The following is a 21,055-nucleotide window of genomic DNA, read 5'->3' as shown; positions in this document are numbered from 1 at the left end:
ATACTTGTGATTTCTCTTGATCATGCTCTGTAATAAACAACCCTTCAGTTTCCTCTGACTGGGGGACTAGAATGACTGCCCAATAGCTATGAAGATCAGAGGACTTTCATGCTGCAGGGAACAAACTGGGTCAGGGCTACCAGGTTCCTGATCCCTATTATCTCAGAAAGAAGGAGAAAAAAGCCTGGCAGAAAGTCTAAAGCCAAAAGCAGAAGTTTTAAGGGCTATCAAACAGATGTGAATAGGCCCCTTGTCATCAGTTTCAACTGACCCCAACCAGAGACCTATCATCTTTAGTCATCCTGTGATAAATGTATGTGTGTACATACTAAGGGGCACCTGGTCTACCTGACTCCTTGAGGACAGGGGCATGTCTTAGTCCCTCTGCATCCCAGGCAGCCCGTGTTTAACACCTAGCAGACATGTGCTTTGCATTTACTGTAAACTGAAGCTCTGCCTGACTTCTGTCACCTGAAAGAGAATCTAATCCTTCCACCTTCCAAAGCCAGGATCCAGATATACAGTCCAGGGGATGCTCCCACCTGTACAGAGCTTCAGTTGTCAAGCCCTGCTTTTTACCCACAGGTTAAGCTGAGTTGGATTCCAAGGAAGGAAGAAAAGTGAAGGCTTCCTTTGTCTCTTTCCTTTGCCAAGACTAAGAGTCTTCTCTGGTTTCCCCTCCTTTGAGCACACTGGTCCTCTAAGATCTGCCACTGCCAAACAAGTCAGCTGAACCAAACACAACAGAACTTGATTGTCATGTCACATATAGCCACTCCCAAATTAAAACAAACAGCACAGCTCTGGCCTCAAGGATACTTCCCCACCACAGTGACCAAACAAGCTCTCGCCTACGTCCTCATCCCCAGGATAGCATGGTGCTGCTGAGGGCACAGGTGGGCCTAGGAGCTGCTTGCTCACAGATGGCCCCACTGTGGTTTCATCTTGGAATCCCACTCACTACAAACACAATCCTCATCTCTCTGTCAACTCCAAGCTGATCTCCCTTCCTGCACTTCCCATCTTTCACCTCTCTCCTTCTGTCAAATATGGGTAAGATGCTCACAGTTTATCCAAAAATCCAGAACCTTATACCCAGCATAAAATGCTCTTGGCAATCAGATTAACTTCCCTTCCATCTTTCTCCCAGCATTCTTTCTTCTCTTGGTGAACCCTCGCCAAACTCCTCAAACTCCTCAAATTTTTTTCTCTTCTCTCAAAACCCTGAGCTTTTTCACAGAAAAAACTAATGTGGCACCCTCCAGGTAGAATGCCCTGACACCCATGTCTCCAGGCAGGGAAATATCTCTAGTTCACTGTTCAAGACACAATTCCGTATTCCCTCTACTTTGAAACCTCTCTCGAGTGTCTCAGGCAAGATTTTCCACTTTCCTCGGTGCACACATTAGTGATGTCACCTCCTGGCAGGGTTGGAATTCTCCACGCACGTTTCACTCTTTGTTCCAGCCACCCTGGCCTGTCAGCTGCCAGCTTCGCTCAGGGCTTTGCCCCTGCCATCACTCTGTGGCCCAAATATCTGCATAGCTCCTCTCTCATCTCCTTTCAAACTCTGCTCAAATGACAACCCCCTCTGAATCTCAACGGCCACCTTTCCGAGGACAGGCAGGGGTCTTTGCCCGAATCCCTCTCTACTCACTTTGGCCACCTTTTCCCTGGTGTTTGAGATCACCTGACCTTATCATGGTATTTGAGTCTCAGTATTCATGGATCCCCCATTTGCAGACTCGACTATTTGCTGAAACTGATTGTAAGACCGAAAGCAACACTGCAGTGTTTTTGCAAGTGTTTGTGCAGGGCAGGGGGATATTTGTCACCGAACATATGAAGTCTCAGAGTAGGTCAACAGGACGATATTTTACCTTTTTTCAGCTCTAATGTGAAAAAAAAAAAAAAAAAACCACCAAAAAACAGTGTGCTCCTGGTCTATTGAATGCCTATACTTTATGTATTTGTACTGTTTTGGGTGGTTTTACTGTTTCACTGAGCAGAGTAAAGTGCTGTCTGAGAAAAGTGAAGGTTGCTCAGACTCTTTGTTACCCCTTTGATTGTTGCGATCCCACAGACTGTAGCCCGCCAGGCTCCTCTGTCCATGGGATTCTCCAGGCAAGAATACTGGAATGTGTTACCCTGCCCTCCTCCAGGGGATCTTCCCAACCCATCTAAGCCACCAGGGAAGCCGGAAGTGCTGTCTAGGGTTCCTTAAGTAAGGGAAGGTTTGATGTGCGTTCTAGGGAAAAAGAAACATGTTAGGTAAGCTTTGTTCAGGCATGGATTACAAACTCAATGTTTACAGTAACTTCACAGGATACAACTGCCATTAACAAGAATTGGCTGTATCTATTTTTTGTAAAAAAAAATCTGCCTTCCTGCGGTAGACTGTAAGTGCCTCTCTCAAAGGAGAGAGTGCACCTCAGCATAACGCATCTATATTGTCCCTGCCTGTAACAGTGTCCCACACACAGCAGGCGCTCCTTAAATGTGTGCTGAATTGCACTGAACCACAAACTATTTCAGAACAGAGACTACTCTTCTCTGCCTCTGTGCCACCAGTTTTTAGCCAAACCACTATCACAGTTGAACTTTTGGTAACAGCTGATGAAATAAAGGGATGGATAAATAGACTTGTGAAACTACTGTCCCCAAAGAGTAAGGCCTGGATTTTAGGTCCAGCTTTTCATCCAGGATCACTAGTACTATTCTGCTACTATTTTATCACTATCGCCTTATTTGTAATGGTACCCTTAAGAAGGGCTTTAATGCACATCTTCAGTCTTCGACACATCACTGCACTGCATTCAAATCATGCTCCAAAATTCTGGGATCCAGGATATACTGAAACCGCCAATACACAAAAGGAGCTCACTGCGTGGGCAAAGTGCCTATGAAAAAGTAGAAATCTGTGATGCAGCATTTCAGTGCATCTTTCTTTTCCAAGGCCAAACATATTTGGCCTCAATCAAATTACCTAGATATCAGCTTTACTAAGCAAAAACCTGTTTCAAAACAGAGACTTTGTATATTTCACCTTAAATGCACATTTTAAGAACTGTGTAAACCTGTACTCGACATTCTACATCTTAAAGTTACCAATTAGGTTTTTCCAAAGAAACACTAAAATGTTCATTGACTCCTTTCATGTCAGAATTGGAAATCGATTTCTCAATTTTAGCTGGGCTATTTTGGCCCTTCTTGGATGCTAAGTGGGGAAAAAGAGTGCTATGGTTTAACTTAGAAATGAAATCTGAGGAGCTGGAACAACGGTTAGCTTTGTATATAACACCACCACAGGGACGCTGTGGGGAGGAAAAGAAAAATGGTGGCCAAGTCCATGAGGTTTCCACGTATTTTTTTGTGCTCCATTTTCCCCTAAGATCCTCCCAGAGCTGACAGGGACTTCAGAGAGCAGAGGCCCTTCTATAACAACACACATTAAGTAATACATACATTATTACACACATTAGTAAACATGGACCAGTGATGTTGGATGTCCCGTTTCCTAGGCACTTGGAAGAGAAGGTCTCTACCTTCCTGACAGTGACAGGTACGTACATCTACACACACATTTGAATTTTTTTTAAAGTGCTCAGTAAAACACATGGTCTTTGTTACTAACATATTGAACTGCTTGTTATTTAAGAAAAATAAGAAATTAAATGTCAACGAGAGAAAACAACTCTATTTAATTTTACTTACTCCCTGTTTCCCATAATTCATTGGTTCCTATTATATCCATTAGATTATGTCTTCTCCATTTTTGTCCCTTATCCTTTATCTCCTATAGTCTGAGTGACAAACATTTCACAGAAAACACTTTGAGAAATTTTTGTGGGACAAAAAGGCTCAGAGAAAATTAAAAAGAAAACAACTAGTTCACTGAAGTTAATTGAACTTGATTTTGACAGAACACCAAGAGTAAGTTGGGATGTCTGAGCTTGCTTAACTAGCAAAAGTGAATTAGTAATTCATTCCCAAACCAGTGTCTGCAGCACTGTCTCACTGTGAATACCAGCTCCTAAAGGTTCTCTTGCTTTCAGAACTTCTGATACAGATGGCTTTAAAAATTCCATAGGGACCATGCCTAATACTCATTGTTCCTTCAAACTCATAATCTTATAAAAGAAAAAAAATTCTTATTTAACAATAAAAAGCATACTTCCTTACTGAGTACTTCACTGCATGACTATTTTGAACTAAGCAATTTTCTTTCCTAGGCCATAAACCACATTGCTATTCAAATAAATGGAATTATCAGATACCATAGGCACTTATTTTATTTACTTATAAGGCTAGAATGGCTTAAAAATAAACATTCTAATAATTGGACAGTGCTCTGAAAAGTACAGAAATTGTCATTCTAGGAGTTTAAGGTTTGTGAGCACAAGCTAATGAAACTGCCATTTGCAGCAACATGGAAGGACCTAGAAATCGTCATACTGAGCAATGTTAGACAAAGACAAATATCATACCACTTAGATGTGGAATCAAAAATAATGTTACAAATGAAGTTCCTTACAAAACAGAAACAAACTCACAGACTTAGAGAATGAATTCATGGTTATCAGAAGGGAAGGATGGGGAGAAGGTATAGTTAGGGAGTTTGGGATAGACATGTACACACTGCTATATTTAAAATGCATAACCAACAAGGATCTACTGTACAGTACAGGGAACTCTTCTACATGTTATAGGGCAGCCTGGATGGGAGGGGACCTTAGGGCAGAATGGATACATGTATATGTATGGCTGAGTGGCTCTGCTGTGCACCTGAAACTCTCACAACACTGTGAATCGGCTATACTTCAATATAAAACAAAAAGTTTAAATAAAATTAAAAAATACTCATGGTAGGATCTACACAACTCTATGATTTTGCTGCCAAGTTTCTAAGCTGTTCTGCAGAGAAAGCATGCATGGGTACTAAGCATATGTACGGAACTTTGCAATTTAAAGAGACAGTTACGTATTATGTTATCAGACAAGAAACTGGAATATTTCATACATTTGTGCCATTAACAACCTGCAGGGTGATAATTATTCTACCTACTTTCCAAAGGCTTGGAGAAGTTCAGTGTGTCATGGGACAGGTCTAAGTTATACCTCGAGTAAGGGCTAGAGCTCAATCAGACCCTGGGTCAGGTGAGCCCAACGCAGCATCAGGAGCCCTCATCTCAAGGTTACTAGAGAACACAACAGACAATCCACTCCAGGCAACAGTGAATTCCCATGATCATTCTCACTTCTGGGTTTTTTTAATGTTTGATTTTTTTTGTTTGTTTTTTGTTTTTTTTTTTTACTATGACCTCATCTTTAAATGCAAATGAATGCTCAGATTTGCAACTCATGGACAATACCTTCTAGCCTACTTACTCTTTGTACTAAGACTCTTACAATGAATATTCCTCCTGAATAATGTGCATTTTATAGTAAAAAGCTTGAGGAATTTCAAATATGTTGGGCTTTTTCCACTAGACGGCTACAGTTATGCAGAAAACAATCTTAATTATCCATGCAAAGAAGTAGTCTCAGGTATCTAGGTCAGGATCAGTTTCTGGGCTTCCTGTTTCTTTTTCTTCCCTTTGTCTTGAGGATGATTACAATGTGGGCGTTTGACAAGGCATGCTGTCGCTATTTCTTGCAACTGTAAGCTGGGGTTTTCTAGATGCAACACTGTAAATAAGCTTCAGAGTTTTAAAATATATATATGTATATACATATATGCATATATTTAGAAAGTTTTCCTATGAGACCGCAAACCAAGAACTGTTGAAGACAGTGAAGGCCGTGATAACAATAGGAACATTTTTAGAAGACTGAGGCATTAATGGAGTCATGCATTTATTGACTGAAGATGCACAACGACCAGCCTCATGACCCGATTCTGGGGGATCCCCAATTTCATATAATTACATTGAAAATCTTTATTATATATAGCAACATAATACTTTTCCCTCTAGTTTTAGTTAATAAATGCAACATGATTTAATAGGGAAATAAGCCTGTGTCTTCAAACCAGAATTTGTCAAGAGACTCTCAATATTTAATCCAGAACCTAAGATCAGCTTCGTTGTAGGCTGTACATGAGCGTATATACTTCTGTAACATACTGACTGCCTTACTCAAAGTACAGAGTCTCTTTTGGTATGTCACTGTGGCTCTTCCTTGCCTCTGAATCCACACATAAATCCCTACTCACTATAAAGCACAGGAAGCTCAGCTCAGTGCTCCATGATGGCCTAGATAGGTGGGGTGGGGCTAGGGATATATGTATACGTACAGCTGGCTCACGCCACTGTACAGCAGAAACTAACACAGCATTGTAAAACAGTTATACTCCAATAACAACAACGAAGTTCTGGAAGAATTCTTGCTACACGTTTGTGTTAAATGAGCAAAAGATTTACAACTTAAGAACAGGAAGTAAAGTCATCAGTAAATGCTACATGGTTGTTATCTTGTGTCCAGCAGAAGCTGATGCAAAACCACAAAGATTTAATGAATAAAGACCATATCAGTTGACAGCAATGTGTATGACTTGATATTGGGAACTAGAATATAGAGCAGAGACATACCTTGGGATCTCAGTGTCTTTGTTTCCATCAGGAGGACAGGAAAGAGTCTGACTTGCTCATCAGCTGCTCCCCAGTGCCTTGCCTCTTGTCTGCCGTATGGTAGGCAACAGACGCATACCTACTGAAAAAAATGAATAACTAACTGAATGAGTGAATTAGTGAAGATGAGTCCTAAATTCACTGCACCAAATACAAAAAGAATGTAGTCTACATTTAAGGAAAACCAAGTAGTCTATGCACGTTGAGATTCCTGGCAGATTTTAAGTAAGCTTCAAACCTTGATGGAAACAATCCTGCAAATTACCATTTACAACTTACTAATGAGAACACTATAAAAGTCAATCTATAGTAATTTGATTGTGTAAATCAAAACCAGAGAAGGCACTCTGGTTGGTCTAGCCTCCTGTCAATTTAAATTAATTCCAATGACCCAGGACAGACCTTTGCCAAGCAAGAGCCATTTCTTATGAGAAGGTCTGGGAGAAGATCACAAAAGGAAATTTACTACAACATGGGTGGGTCCTTTAAGCTAATTGGAAAGCATGAGACCCACTGATAAATTTACTAATGGTGTTAACCATAAAAAAGGTTGGAAATAGGTCAGACTAGAGAACCCAGCTGGTTTCAGAATTGCTGGGCATAGCAGATTCTAGCAGATAAAATCCTACAATTAGGCAGAGGAATCCAGCGCCATTTGCACAGTCCCCTCTTGACTTGACACCCAAAGTCATCACAGATCTAATTCTGCTTCTACCCTTGTATATAGAGTCGCTGTCACAACTGATTCTTTCACATTTATCTTTCAGGCCCTGCTGCAAAAAAGAAGTATGTCAGTTATAATAACCTGGTTATCTAACCTGTTCCATTCCATGGAACAATGGAGGAGGACGACCCTCAGTTCTTTTGTCACCCAACCTGGCATTGGACTCTTTTGGTCCAGCCTGCTGCCCATCATCGGAGGAGCATCCCCGGCCAGGAGACCAACGGTAGAGGATCCAAGTGTCCTACACAGCTGCTTTATGAAATATTCTTACTTTATCTTGGCTTAATAAGTCACTGGCATCAGCACTGCCAACTCGGCTGCAACTCTGGACTTTCCCTACCAAAGGGAGCATTGAGACTCAAGTCCCACTCAGGCTCTTGAGGGCGAACCCCTTGAGAGCCTCAATGACCGTTTTTGGGGCTGCCCAGTCTTTCTACGTCTGTACTTCCAGGCTGCAAGGTTTTGAAATTTTCTGTACAGTTTGTGAGGACTTTTGCACTTTGCCATCCATGTTGTACCTCGGTTCACTGTTTGTTTTCGAATGCCCTGTTTTCATAGAACCCTATTCTTTCAGACAGCGGGATCTTTGGGAAAAACTTTGAAACGATTAAAATTTTAAAAGGCTCTCGGCAGACAAAAAGGAAAAATGTGTGTACATGACTGTATAATTATGATTATAGTACCGCTGCAAATCATGTTTTTTTTTTTTTAAGACAAAAAAAAAAAAGATATTTAAAGACCAAAAACTGTGCTGAGAAAAGTATACCCTACCTGTCTTTGGTATGAGATAGGTCACAAGGGAAAAAGGTATTGGCTGAACGGAATAGAGGTCTTGATCTTGGGAATGCATGCCAGTAATGTATTTTACAGTACACGTTACTCATTTATGTTCAATATTTGTATTTGTGTTCCCTTTTGTTACTTTAATTAGGATATGGGTATTTTGCAATAATTTTAACAATGATTAAACTATTTGAAGGAAAGAATATGGATTTTTCATGTCTTGAGGTTTGGTTCATGCCCCCCTATGACTGATCAGTGTGATAAGGACTTTAAAAAAAAGAGCATGTATGTTTTTTACTGTTTGTAAGAAGTACTTTCGTTAATCCTGCTGCTCATGTGCCAATTTAGTGGAGAAACACCCTTGCTGAAAAATCCCCCTTTCCATTCTCTTTCAATTCTGTGATATTGTCCAAGAATGTATCAATAAAATACTTTGGTTAACTTTTTTATTTCCTGCAATAAATATTTTTAGTTGTTTATCCCTTTTTAGTGACAGCTGCTTCCATACTTATTTTAAGTTAGGGAACCACATGGACAGCCAAGCCTGTTAAAACCTCATATCTGAGCCCACAAATGAAGATATAGCTGACAGACATTTATTAACCCGTTGTCATCATTTAAGTCCCTAAGTTGTGTCTGACTCTTCTGCGACCCCATGGACTGTACCCAACCAGGGACCTCTGTCCATGGGATTTCGCAGGAAGGAATACTGGAGCAGGTGGATCATTTCCTTCTCCAGGGGATCTTCTCTACCCATGTATCAAACCCACATCTTTCTGGCAGTTGGATTCTTTACCCCTGAGCCACCAGAGAAGCCCATATATTAACCCAAAGGTGCTAAATTCTCTCACAGAAAAGCTGCTTCTAAGCCCACACATTCCATTTCTTCATAATTGAAGTTGAGACCTAACCATCTCAGACACTTTCTTAGAGAGTTATCTATCCAAAATAGCAAGAATGCGAGAGAGAAGAGAAAAATAAAGAAGGAACACAAGCTTCAATAAACAGCAGTCTAGGTCAATGGAGTAAAATGATAAACATATCCCCAAAACTTAACCAAAGAAGTAAATAAAGATAACTAGTATACAGCATTTGTCTTTATTTTCAAATAAATAGGTTGGCCATGCAGATGATAAGATTAAGATTTGGGGTTACCAAAGTTCAACAAGAGGGAATGGCCTCATAGATCAATTTGTAGTATCTTGGGTTTCAGAGCACAAAATAACGTCCCTTTGCAGAGAGTGATACTGGTCCTTAGAACTCAGGATTAGACCGCAAAATCAAGTGAATTTCAAGAAACCACTGTGCATCTAAGTGTAACTCCTTTTCAACTTTGATTAATAAAACCCACACCTAATCCACCTTTGGCATCTTCTGACCTCTTCCTGCCACCCCTTAGCTCTCTCGGCCCAAGTAAGGTACATGCAAAGAATAGAAAACTCATTTCACTATCAGCTGAAAAAAACTAATCTACCCCCCAGGTTCTCCTATCCCTCAAACACCCTTCAAATTTTGCCATTTTGCAAACCTTCACTCATTCTGGACTAAGGGTTATGGTTGTAGGTTCCCATCATTGTTTCATGGACATCTGTGTTCTTGCTCCCTAGAATTCTTTAAAATCAACTTCAGGCAAAGTTTTCTATGTACCCACTTGGGTCTGTTTAAATTGTTTTCCTCTCTTTTTCTGGAGTCAGGACCGGACAACTCAGAATTCTATTCTTAAGTGTCTCCCCCTGCTCTTGGAATTGCCATCTTTTTGTTTCCAGTCTCAGGCTTATTACCATATTTTAACTTTTTGGAATCTGTCTTTCCGAAGTCTCATGTGGCCACCAGGCTACATGCAGGCTTCTGCCCCAGACTCCAGAGCCCAGATGATACTGGTGTTTTCCCCTAAGCTTCCTTTTGACCAGGTCCTCCTTGCCGGTCCGAATCATCAGGTTCAAGAAACACTTATCTTCTCTTCAGCACCCCCTTGGGTGTGAAGGCAGTGGTAGAGCATTCAGTCAACAAATGATTTGAGCGCCTACTGTGTATCAGACACTGTTCTATATTCTTAGGGAAACAGCATTTAGACAGGAAGTCACACCCCTTGCCCTCAAAAAGCTTGCATTGATTACCAAGCATTTCTTGGATGCTGCTCTTTGACCCCGAGCTTCCCTGGTGGCTCAGACGGTAAAGAATCCGCCTTCAATGAGAGAGATCTGAATTCGATCCCTGGGTTGGGAAGATCCCCTGGAGGAGGGCATGGAAACCCACTCCAGTATTCTTGCCTGGACAATCCCATGGACAGAAGAGCCTGGCAAGCTACAGTCCATGGGGTCGCAAAGAGTCAGATACGACTGAACGACTAAGCACAGCACAGCACGGCACTTTGACCCGGAGGTGATCTTGTTAGAAGAGACACTACAGTAAGATTCACTGTAGAAATACACAAATTTAGAGCTGGCCTTTCCTCAGTGAGCTTTTTCTCTTCCTCCACTGAGTTTCTTCTTTTTCTCCACAGCCCCCTCACTTCTACTTAGAAAGTCAGACCATGCCAATTCTTTATTCTGCTTGCTGTTCCTTTGTGTTTGTTACCCTGTGGGCTCCAAGAGCACATGGAGAGCCAAGGAGGAAGATGCCCAGCCATGTACACACCTGGTTCCAAAGCTGAGAAACTGCATTTGCCTGTCAACTGCAGAGATCTATTTAGGACAAGAAAAGGAAATCCCAGGGAATGATTATTCTAACTTTGAGTGAGTCAGCAAGCTACATCCACTATTAGAGTAATTGGCACATTACTGTTTACCTTCTTCAAACAAGCAGGGCTTTCCAGCAAGTTCTGCACTGGCTACTGAGCAGGACAATGACAGAGCCCGTCACAGTGACTGTCACCCCTCCAGTGAACATTTACTACCAGAGAAACTGGTCAGGCAAACCGTACTGGCCCTTGAGCCAAGGGAGGCGGGCTGCCTTTGCTATTGCCTGGACATTTCATGCATAAATTCATCAGGTACTTGGTATGGGCTTAGAACTGTGTTAACTGATTTTTATTCATCCCACTTAATCTTAAAAACAGCTCTATGTGGGAGAGATTAATATTATGCTCATTTTCAAGAGTAAAAATGAGAATGATTCCCCTACCGTTGATAAGTAGCAAAGCTGGGACTGGAGGGCTTCCCAGGTGGTGCTAGTGCTAGAAAACCTGCCTGCCAAAGCAGGAGACATGAGAGAAATGGGTTCAATCCCTGGATTGGGAAGATCCCCTGGAGAAGGGCAATCCACTCCAGTATTCTTGCCTGGGAATCCCATGGACAGAGGAGCCTGGAGGGCTACAGTCCATAGAGGGTCACAACTAGTCAGACATGACTGAAGTGACCTAGCACACACTCACACAAAGCTGGGACTAGAAGCCAGATCTCACTGACTCTGGACCCAATACTACAAAACATTCTATTGTAATGCCCAGAACATGCTGTCCTGTTCTCCCTGAAACAGCAAGTACAATCACCCTAAATAAAATAATAAATCTCTAACTACAATAAGATTTTACAAGATAAGTATTTGTATGAAATATACACTATAATAATTACTATAAGGATAGATTCTTAAAACAGTATTTATAGTAATTAAGAATGTTATAGAAAAATGCCCATACAGTTATTTTCAATACAATTCTAACTATATCAATACACATTCATATGCCAAGGTAAATTGAACAAAATATACAAAATGAACTAGGCAAATATGAATGATTATTTTTTACTCAATTTGTTTTTCCTGTACTTGTTGTTTCCTTTGCAATGCACACACACTACATTTATAAATCAGCGGGAAATGCTAATTTTAAAACCATCCTGTGGATTTCTGCTAAGATGGCAAGCTAGCACAGCATGTCCTGGCTTCATACTTAAAATCATCTCTGGATGTAAATTCTACAGCACCTCTTCTGGACTCTGCACTGATGTTAGAATTTCCTGGGACTTTTGAAAAATACTGATTTGCAGCCTCTACCCCAGGCTGATTAAAACAGAAATTTTGGAGGAAGACTTAGACATTGATGTAGTTTTTAAATCTCCCCACACATAGTTTTAAGAAAACTGTGGATATGAGGGATAAGGACTTGAATGGATACTAGGAATTCTGAATGATGAACTGTCCCCACCCACCACATCACTCACCTCCCATGGTCCCCTAGCATGGATTACTGAACAGAAAAGCCAACACCCCAATGGGCCAGAGTGAGGGTCCAGATATGGAGTTGTGCATATGGATCTTTCTCACAGACAAAATTTTACAAAAACAGTACACTCACCCATATCTTACACAATCAATTCCAGAGTGATTAAGGATAAAAATGTCAAAAAAAATTTTTAAAGGCCTATAGAAAAAAAATTTGGAGGAGTATACTTCTGTCCTTGGGTGTAGAAAACATTTTCTTATAGAAGACAGAAAGAAGGATCAGTGTGAAAGGAACAATTCCTTTTTATTATATTAAAATTGAGTACTATTCATTAAAAAACACTTTAAAGCAAGTTCAAGCAATCTACTATCTGTAAGAAGGTATTCACAATACATACACCAACAAAGGATTAATATTATAAGTATATATTAGGAATACATCTACATATACACAAGGTATATATGAGAAATATATTCATTGGAAAGACCGATGCTGAAGCTCCAATTCTTTGGCCACCTGATGTGCAAAGCCAACTCATTTGAAAAGACCCTGATGCTGAGAAAGACTGAGGGCAGAAGGAGAATGGGGCGACAGGATGGCATGGTTGGATGGCACTACTGACTCAATGGACATGAGTTTGAGCAAGCTCTGGGAGATGGTAAAGGACAGGGAAGCTTGATATGACACAGTCCATGGGGTTGCAAGGAGTCGACATGACTGAGCAACTGAACAGCAACAACAATCAAATAAAGGTCTTAACCTTCACTATGACTGGATGAAATGAAAAAGATACCTGTTGATGAACTAGTCACTGCAACAAGAGGGTGGGGTTAAGCGTAGGTCCTGACCATCCCTCCATAAATTAGAGAAGCTGGTTTCGTCACAAAGTCATATCTGACTCTTTGCGACCCCATGGACTGTGACCTACCAGGCTTCTCTGTGCATGAGATTTCTCAGACAAGAATCCTGGAGGGGGTTGCCATTTCCTTCACCCAGAGATCTTCCCACCCCAGGGATCGACCTTGCATCCCTTGCATTGGCAGGCAGATTTTTTACCACTGAGATGCCAGGGAAGCCCTCGACTACACTAAGGAACCTACACATGAACCTTCAAGTTGTGAATTTTGAAAGCTATGAATGTGCTGACTGTTGTACTGTGCTACTCCACTTTTCAAGGAACTATAAGAGAAATAACCTTTATTTTTTATGTTTGTCTGTTTTTTAATGTATTATTTATGTGAAAAGTATTATACACCTATTACAGTATGGTGATATATAGCTAAATGTGTTAGCTGGATACCTAGGCTAACTTAATTGGACTTATGAACAAATTGGACTTAAGAATGAACTTCTGGAATGAAACTCATTCACATGTAGGAGACATAGTGTGTGTGAATATGGGCTATGTATGCGTGTGTGCAGATGCACGTGCACTCAGTCGTGTTTGACTCTGCGACCCCATGAACTGTAGCCTGCCAGGCTCCTCTGTACCTGGGATTTCCCAAGCAAGAACACTGGTGTGGGGTGCCATTTCCTACTCTAGGAGATCTTCCTGGTCCAGGGATCAAACCCAGGTCTCTTACATCTGCTGCATTGGCAGGCAGATTTTTTTATCACTAGCACCACCTGGGAAGCCCCATCTCAGGGAAATTGAGATGGTTGATTCTATTAAATAGTAATTCTGAGCAAGTCATTTAATTCTGATATTACTGGCCTCCTGCTCCTTCCTTCTTCAACAGAAGAAATCTTGACCATAGGTCAGAATAACTCTCAGATTTCATACTTGGGTAAGGTCATGTGTATATTTCCAGAGGGAACTTGACAGAGCTATGTATAAACCTAGCATTAAGATTTCTTAATGCTACGCATGCCAATGAGGAAGCCACAGTTAGAACCAGACATGGAACAACTAACTGTTTCAAAATTGGGAAAGGTGTACAACAAGGTTATATATTGTCATCCTGCTTATTTAACTTATATGCAAAGTACATCATAAGAAATTCCAGGCTGGATGAAGCACAAGCTGGAATCAAGATTGCCAGGATAAATATCAATAACCTCATATATGCAGAGGATACTTCCCTAATGGTAGAAAGTGAAGGGGAACTAAACAGCCTCTTGATGAGGGTGAAAGAGAAGAGTGAAAAAAACTGGCTTAAAACTCAACATTCAAAAAACTAAGATCATGGCATCTGGTCCCATCACTTCAAGGCAAATAGAAACAGTGACAGGTTTTATTTTCTTGGGCTCCAAAATCACTGCAGAAGGTGACTGCAGCCATGAAATTAAAAGACACTTGCTCCTTGGGAAAAAAGCTATGAAAAACCTAGAAAACATTTTAAAAAACAGAGGGATCACTTTGCTGACAAAGGTCTGTATAGTTCAAGTTATGGTTTTTCCACTAGTCATGTACGGATGTGAGAGTTGGACAATAAAGAATGCTGAATGCTGAAGAATGGATACTTTTGAACTGTGGTGCTAGGGAAGACTCTTGAGACAGCAAGGAGATCAAACCCATCAGTTCTAAAGGAAATCAATCCTGGATATTAATTGGAAAGACTGATGCTGAAGCTGAAACTCTAATTCTTTGGCTACCTGATGCAAAGAGCTTACTCACTGGAAAAGACCCTGATGGTAGGAAAGATTGAAGGCAGGAGGAGAGGGGGGAACAGAAGATGAGCGGTTGGATGGCACCACTGACTCAATGGACATGAGTTTGAGCAGGCTCTGGGAGATGGTGAAGGACAGGGAAGCCTGGAGTGCTACAGTCCATAGGGTCGCAAACAGTCGGATACAACTTAGCAACTAAACAACAACTCATGTTACCACTCATCTGTATGTTTTCTCCATACAAAAACCCTCATTTCGATTTAAAAATGACTTGTATGACTTATTGGGATACATACACCTTCCTTGAACAAAATGTTCTGGGCCAAAGTGTCTGACTTTCAAACATTTGGAATGAGGATATTACTGACTTCTTACCGTGGAAGTGAAAAAGTTGGCTTAAAGCTCAACATTCAGAAAACGAAGATCATGGCATCCGATCCCATCACTTCATGGGAAATAGATGGGGAAACAGTGGAAACAGTGTCAGACTTTATTTTGGGGGGCTCCAAAATCACTGCAGATGGTGACTGCAGCCATGAAATTAAAAGACGCTTACTCCTTGGAAGGAAAGTTATGACCAACCTAGATAGCATATTCAAAAGCAGAGACATTACTTTGCCAACAAAGGTCCGTCTAGTCAAGGCTATGGCTTTTCCTGTGGTCATGTATGGATGTGAGAGTTGGACTGTGAAGAAAGCTGAGCGCCGAAGAATTGATGCTTTTTTTTTTTTTTTTTTTTTGAATTGATGCTTTTGAACTGTGGTGTTGGAGAAGACTCTTGAGAGTCCCCTGGACTGCAAGGAGATCCAACCAGTCCATTCTGAAGGAGATCAACCCTGGGGTTTCTTTGGAAAGAATGATGCTAAAGCTGAAACTCCAGTACTTTGGCCACCTCATGTGAAGAGTTGACTCATTGGAAAAACTCTGATGCTGGGAGGGATTGGGGGCAGGAGGAGAAGGGGACGACAGAGGATGAGATGGCTGGATGGCATCACTGACTTGATGGATGAGAGTCTGAGTGAACTCCGGGAGTTGGTGATGGACAGGGAGACCTGGCGTGCTGCGATTCATGGGGTCGCAAAGAGTCGGACACGACTGAGCGACTGAACTGAACTGACTTCTAGAATTACACACAGTTCATTTCCTCATTCTCTTTGGAAAGAAACTAAAAAGTGAGAAAGACAAATGATATGTAAACAAGAATTCCCCTCAATTGTCACATATAGAGTAGAATGCCACACTCGTTGCCAGCTCATCAGCAGTGCAGAGGTAGCAGAGGTAAATATTAATTTAGCAAGTCTGCTGCTTTTCATTTTATGAGACAACCAGCACAATTACACTCATGATGGCAATCGACACTCAAGAAGACCTGACAGTCGAGTTGAACATTGTCTACAACAGATCCTCTGGCCCCCCCATAGGACTGCACTTTCCTTTTTTAGTGGTATGCCATAAACTATCCTCCATGATTCTGCTTTTAGCAGAACAAATGTGCACAGTCTATCTCAAGTCAAATTATAAGAAGGAATACATAATATAAGTTCTCAGCCACTGCTGCTGCTAAGTCACTTCAGTCGTTCGGACTCTGTGCGACCCCATAGACAGCAGCCCACCAGGCTCCTGCGTCCATGGGATTCTCCAGGCAAGAGTACTTGAGTGGGTTGCCATTGCCCTCTGAGTCACTACCACCTGATATTGTTTGGTTGGTTTTTTAAGAATACTAGGTGTCTAACTACAATCAACCCCTCCAGGAAGGCTAGCTAAAGGCAGATTGGAGGGCTCACTTGCAGCATCTCTGATATGCTGGAATGGAACCTGAGAATCTGCAAGTCCAGCTGATCCTGCTCTGGAAGAACCACACTTAGAGCACAGGGCTTTAGAAGGACTATGGAAACACGTGGGGCAGGAACACAGGAAAGCCACATCCATCTCTAAACTCAGTTGTTCCCACACCCAGACAAGTCCAAGTGTGGCAAAGAAGCCAAATCTGACTCCATGTTGAAAACTTTCTTTGAGTTGCTTTTCATTGCTTTTGTTATTATAATCATGCAGAATGGCTTGCCTCAAAGGACCTGCCACTCTGCCTGACTGTAAACTAAAGTGCCTTTGCTCAGCTCAAAGAGAGATAATCTGACCCTGCCCACCTGTGAATAGAAGAGATTAACATAATCCTTCCAAAGGCTGGTGAGGTGATGTTTTTCAAGATTGAAGACCCTTTCACTTTGCTTCCCCACTGCCTCTTCCTCTCTATTCTGCCTTTTGACTTTAATTCCTCCTTGTTTTTTTCTCTCTGACTCCACAAGAGAAACTGGCATCCAGACCATGACAAGATGGTTACTCTGAGACATTAGTCTGCCATCTTCTCAGTCAGGTGGCTTTCCAAATAAAGTCATTTTCCTTGCCTCAACACCTTGCCTCTTGGATTCACTGGCCTGTAGTGTGATAAGCAGAGCGAGCTTGGACTTGGTAACAGAAGTCTATATGTTTGTAGGGAGCTTGGCATAGCTTCACATCACTCTCTCTCAAAGATTCCTTAATACTCACTAGCACAGGATTCTATATTCCATTGTTGGAAATGGCACATGGGACATGATCCTAGCTCTCAAGCGGTAATAGTTATATGATGAAGCAAAATCTAAGTGGATGATTTTATGAAGTAGTAAATGGGAGGTCACTGTATAATGTTTCCAGTTGTGTATGCTTCAAAATATCATACTAAAAAAGTAATACCCAATCTCATTTCCAATTTTTGAGTCCTATCTAGCATGACCCCAAAACTCTTTGATCTTAAATGTATTATACTTTTCCCCAAAATGTTTTAAGGGACTACATAAATAACATATGCCTGATACACATTTTAAAATATTTTAAGCCCTGGGATGGTAAGGGTTGGGGACTGATCTGTCAATGGGTCCATGTGCCCATGTGTGTATGTGTGTGCAAGTGAGATGTATGGGAGAAAATGGACGAGGAGCTTTGTCACTGATGGACTCTCCACATGAAAGAGGTGGAATACAAAAAAAGTTTAAAATACTCAACAAACTGGATGAAACAGGACTGCATTTGGCTACAACCAACAGAAAACTCAACATATATAGATTTATTTTGTAAGAAACCAAATTATTTAGGTAAACAGTTGAGGTCTGCTGCAGTTGGTCAAAAATGATGTTAAGAACCAGAGTTCTTTTCCTTTTCCTGCTTTGCGTTCCTGATGTGTGTAACTTTAATCCACATAGTCACAAAATGGCTACTACATCTCTGGACAATACACATACTCTCTAAGCAGTAAAAACAGAAAAGCTATAAAGTTTTTGAGATTTGCCTTTTATTCAGTAAGTGAAACTTTTCTCCAAGAGTCCTTACAATCTCTTGGCCAGAAACATACCACTTAGCCCCCCTCTGAAACGTGGGCTCTTCCAACATACAGAATAGAGAACAGGAGTAAGTGACTGGGAATGCATTTTGACTGAGAAAACAGGATCTGTCAAGCTTATGTCCTGGGAAATGTTATATAAACTCTCCCTACTTCTAGCAACATCTCATAAAATAGTAGTGACAACTATTAAGGACACAAAATCACTACGACCAATAAGACAAACGTAGGAATTTCCCAGGCAAGAATACTAGAGTAAGTTGCCATTCCCTTCTCCAGGGGATGTTCCTGACCCAGGTATTTAACCTGGGTCTCCTGCATTGCAGGCAGATTCTTTACCTTCTGAACCACCAGGGAAGCCCAGAAAATCTTCAAATAACATCAAATTCTAAAAAACCTACCCCAAATGTTGAAGTTTAGGGTAAGGAGAGACTTGTGTGTCAATTTGGATGGGGGACTGCCTCACTGAGAATTCCGTAGAGCAGAGGATCCAGGTGGGCGGCATTCCACAAATCTGTGTTTGGAAGCTTCCTTAACTGCGTGCCACCCTGAGAGCTGTTTAACTAAAACTCACCGTGGGAAATACCAGGGCTGGCGAGGACCACTCAGATCCATTTTGCATAGCTCATTAGGCTGTTTCAGAAGCCTGCTTGCTCTCTGGGTAGCAGCAACTGTCCGCATATTCGTTCTCATTCTGGGCTGTGTTTGAAGGCAAATTATCTATTCAGCCAGACTCCTTTGCTTGCACATGAGGAATCACAATGAGAAGCTCCATATCAGGCTGCAATTTCAGTGCCAAGCGGTCTTGGAACAGAACCGAGCCTGGATCTAATTCTTCCCCTCCCTGCTTTAGTCCACTCTCATCTGCCATATACCAAAATTAAGTGCATTTCCAACTTGTGGAGGTATGTTGTTTCCATCCAAACTGGAGGCAGAACTCATCCCAGATACAATAAAGAAAGTGTATTTTCAACCCCATCAAATCAGTAGTGAACGGGAGGTATCAGATATCAGACTGATACCTTTTAAAAGCCTTTGCCCAGATTACCTACTGATTGAAAAGATTTTTTCAGTTTCTTTTGCTGACTTGTGTTCCCTCTTCCCACTTAATTACCTCACTAGACTAGACATCCTGACATGCCTTCAAAATCAAAACAGAAGCCATACAGTCATTTCAATAGTTCAGCCCACTCAGCACACTACTGGCATATTGTAAAAAATACAAAGGTATCCTAATGCTAATGTTTACTCATTGGCAAGTTCAATTCCCAGGCTTATAGTCATCCATCCATCACCTCCAAGCACCTGTCCCATTCTGGGAAGACTCTGAACACACAGAGTGACTCTTGCTGTGTAATGATGACAGGGAAAGTCAGAGTGTCACACCCCTGTCAGCCCAATCTGTGTGTTGATTACTATGGAATTCCTCTCTCAAGTCCCTTCCAAACTTCTAAATGGGAGGAAAAGCTAGATACATTTCCCAGATGCCCTTGCAACTATGACTTTGGATCTAAATTAGTTTTCACTCTCCAAAGGCACACACAGGGGATTTTGACAAGGAAATGTAGTGAATAATAAAAAATAATTTATTCATCCAGAAGGCAGCAAGAAAGGAGAGGAAAAAATAAAATGGTAGGACAAACAGAAAACAACTAGTCAGATGGTTGCTTTATACCTCAATGGGCACTTTTATTGAATATAAATGAGCTAAATATGCCAATTAAAAGACAGAAACTGTCAGACTTTTTTTTTTTTTTAAAGAAAAACTAAGTTGCTTACAAGAGATATTCCTTAAATTCAAAGCACAGAAAGGTTGCTGACTAAGGGAGACACTTTTTTTGGTAGTCCAGTGGTTAAGATTCTGCCTTGCAATGCAGGAGACATAGGTTCAATCCCTGGTGGGGGAACTAAGATCCACTTGCCATGGAGCAACTAAGCCCATGTGACACAACTAGAGAGAAGCCCAAGAGCTGCAATGAAAGATCCTACATGCCACAATGAAGATCCTGTGTGCCTCCACTAAGACACAACGCAGCTAAAATAAAAATAAATATTTTTTACAAAGTCATCAATGGATATATGGTTTAAAAAAAAAAAAAAGAAGAAGAAAGAAAGAAAAAAGGGAAAAAAAGTCTAATAGACTGGGCTGAATGGTGGCTCCAAAGACATCAGGTCCCCATCTCTGGGATCTGAACTGTTACCTTATGTGGAAAAACAGTTTTTGCAGATGTAGATGAATTAAGGATCCTTGGATATGGAGATTATCCTGGATTATCTAAGTGAGACCTAAAGGCCATCACATGTATACTTGTAAGAGGGACACTGAGGAGTGTTTGATACACAGACTAGGAGAAAGCTGTGAGATCAGGAGGCAGGAGCTGGAGTGATACAGCCACGAGCCAAGGGATGCTGGCAGCCACCAGGATCTGGGAGGGATTCTCCTCCTAAAGCCTCTTGGGGGAGTTCAACCCTGCTGACACCTTGATTCAGCCAGGGGTTTCAGACTTCTGGGATCCACAGCAGTGAGACAATAAATTTAGGTCTCCCGCATTCCAGGCAGACGCTTTAACCTCTGAGCCACCAGGGAAGCCTTTTAAGAAACTACATCTGTGTTAATGTCTTACAGATGCTCTAAGAAACAAATGCAAGTGGAGAATGGCCAACCAAAAGAAAACTAGTGTAACTCTAGTTTACCAGAGTTATAATCTCTAGTATTGTCTCTTGCCGTAGAGGGGGCACTGCATAACAATAACTGGAAAATACAATTGAGAGCC

The 21,055-nt window shown here is 41.3% G+C and overlaps 1 protein-coding gene across 3 annotated transcripts in view; it reads left to right on the top strand.

Moving 5' to 3' along the window:
• Positions 1-8,585, top strand: part of GRM7 (glutamate metabotropic receptor 7) — a 946,213-nt gene extending 937,628 nt beyond the window's left edge. The window contains exon 9 of one of the 3 annotated variants that reach the window (XM_044934328.2): positions 7,397-8,585. In XM_044934328.2, the coding sequence (XP_044790263.2) occupies positions 7,397-7,639 (243 nt within the window). In that variant the 3' untranslated portion in view covers positions 7,640-8,585. The remainder of the gene's footprint in view (positions 1-7,396) is intronic. The other 2 variants (XM_025272826.3, XM_044934327.2) reach the window with 2 other exon arrangements.
• The last annotated feature ends 12,470 nt before the right edge of the window (positions 8,586-21,055 follow it).

This window comes from Bubalus bubalis, chromosome 21 (genome assembly GCF_019923935.1).
Source record: "Bubalus bubalis isolate 160015118507 breed Murrah chromosome 21, NDDB_SH_1, whole genome shotgun sequence".
Classification (NCBI taxonomy): domain Eukaryota; kingdom Metazoa; phylum Chordata; class Mammalia; order Artiodactyla; family Bovidae; genus Bubalus; species Bubalus bubalis.
The sequence above is the reverse complement of the archived record's forward strand: the minus strand, read 5'-3'. Positions and strand labels throughout refer to the sequence as shown.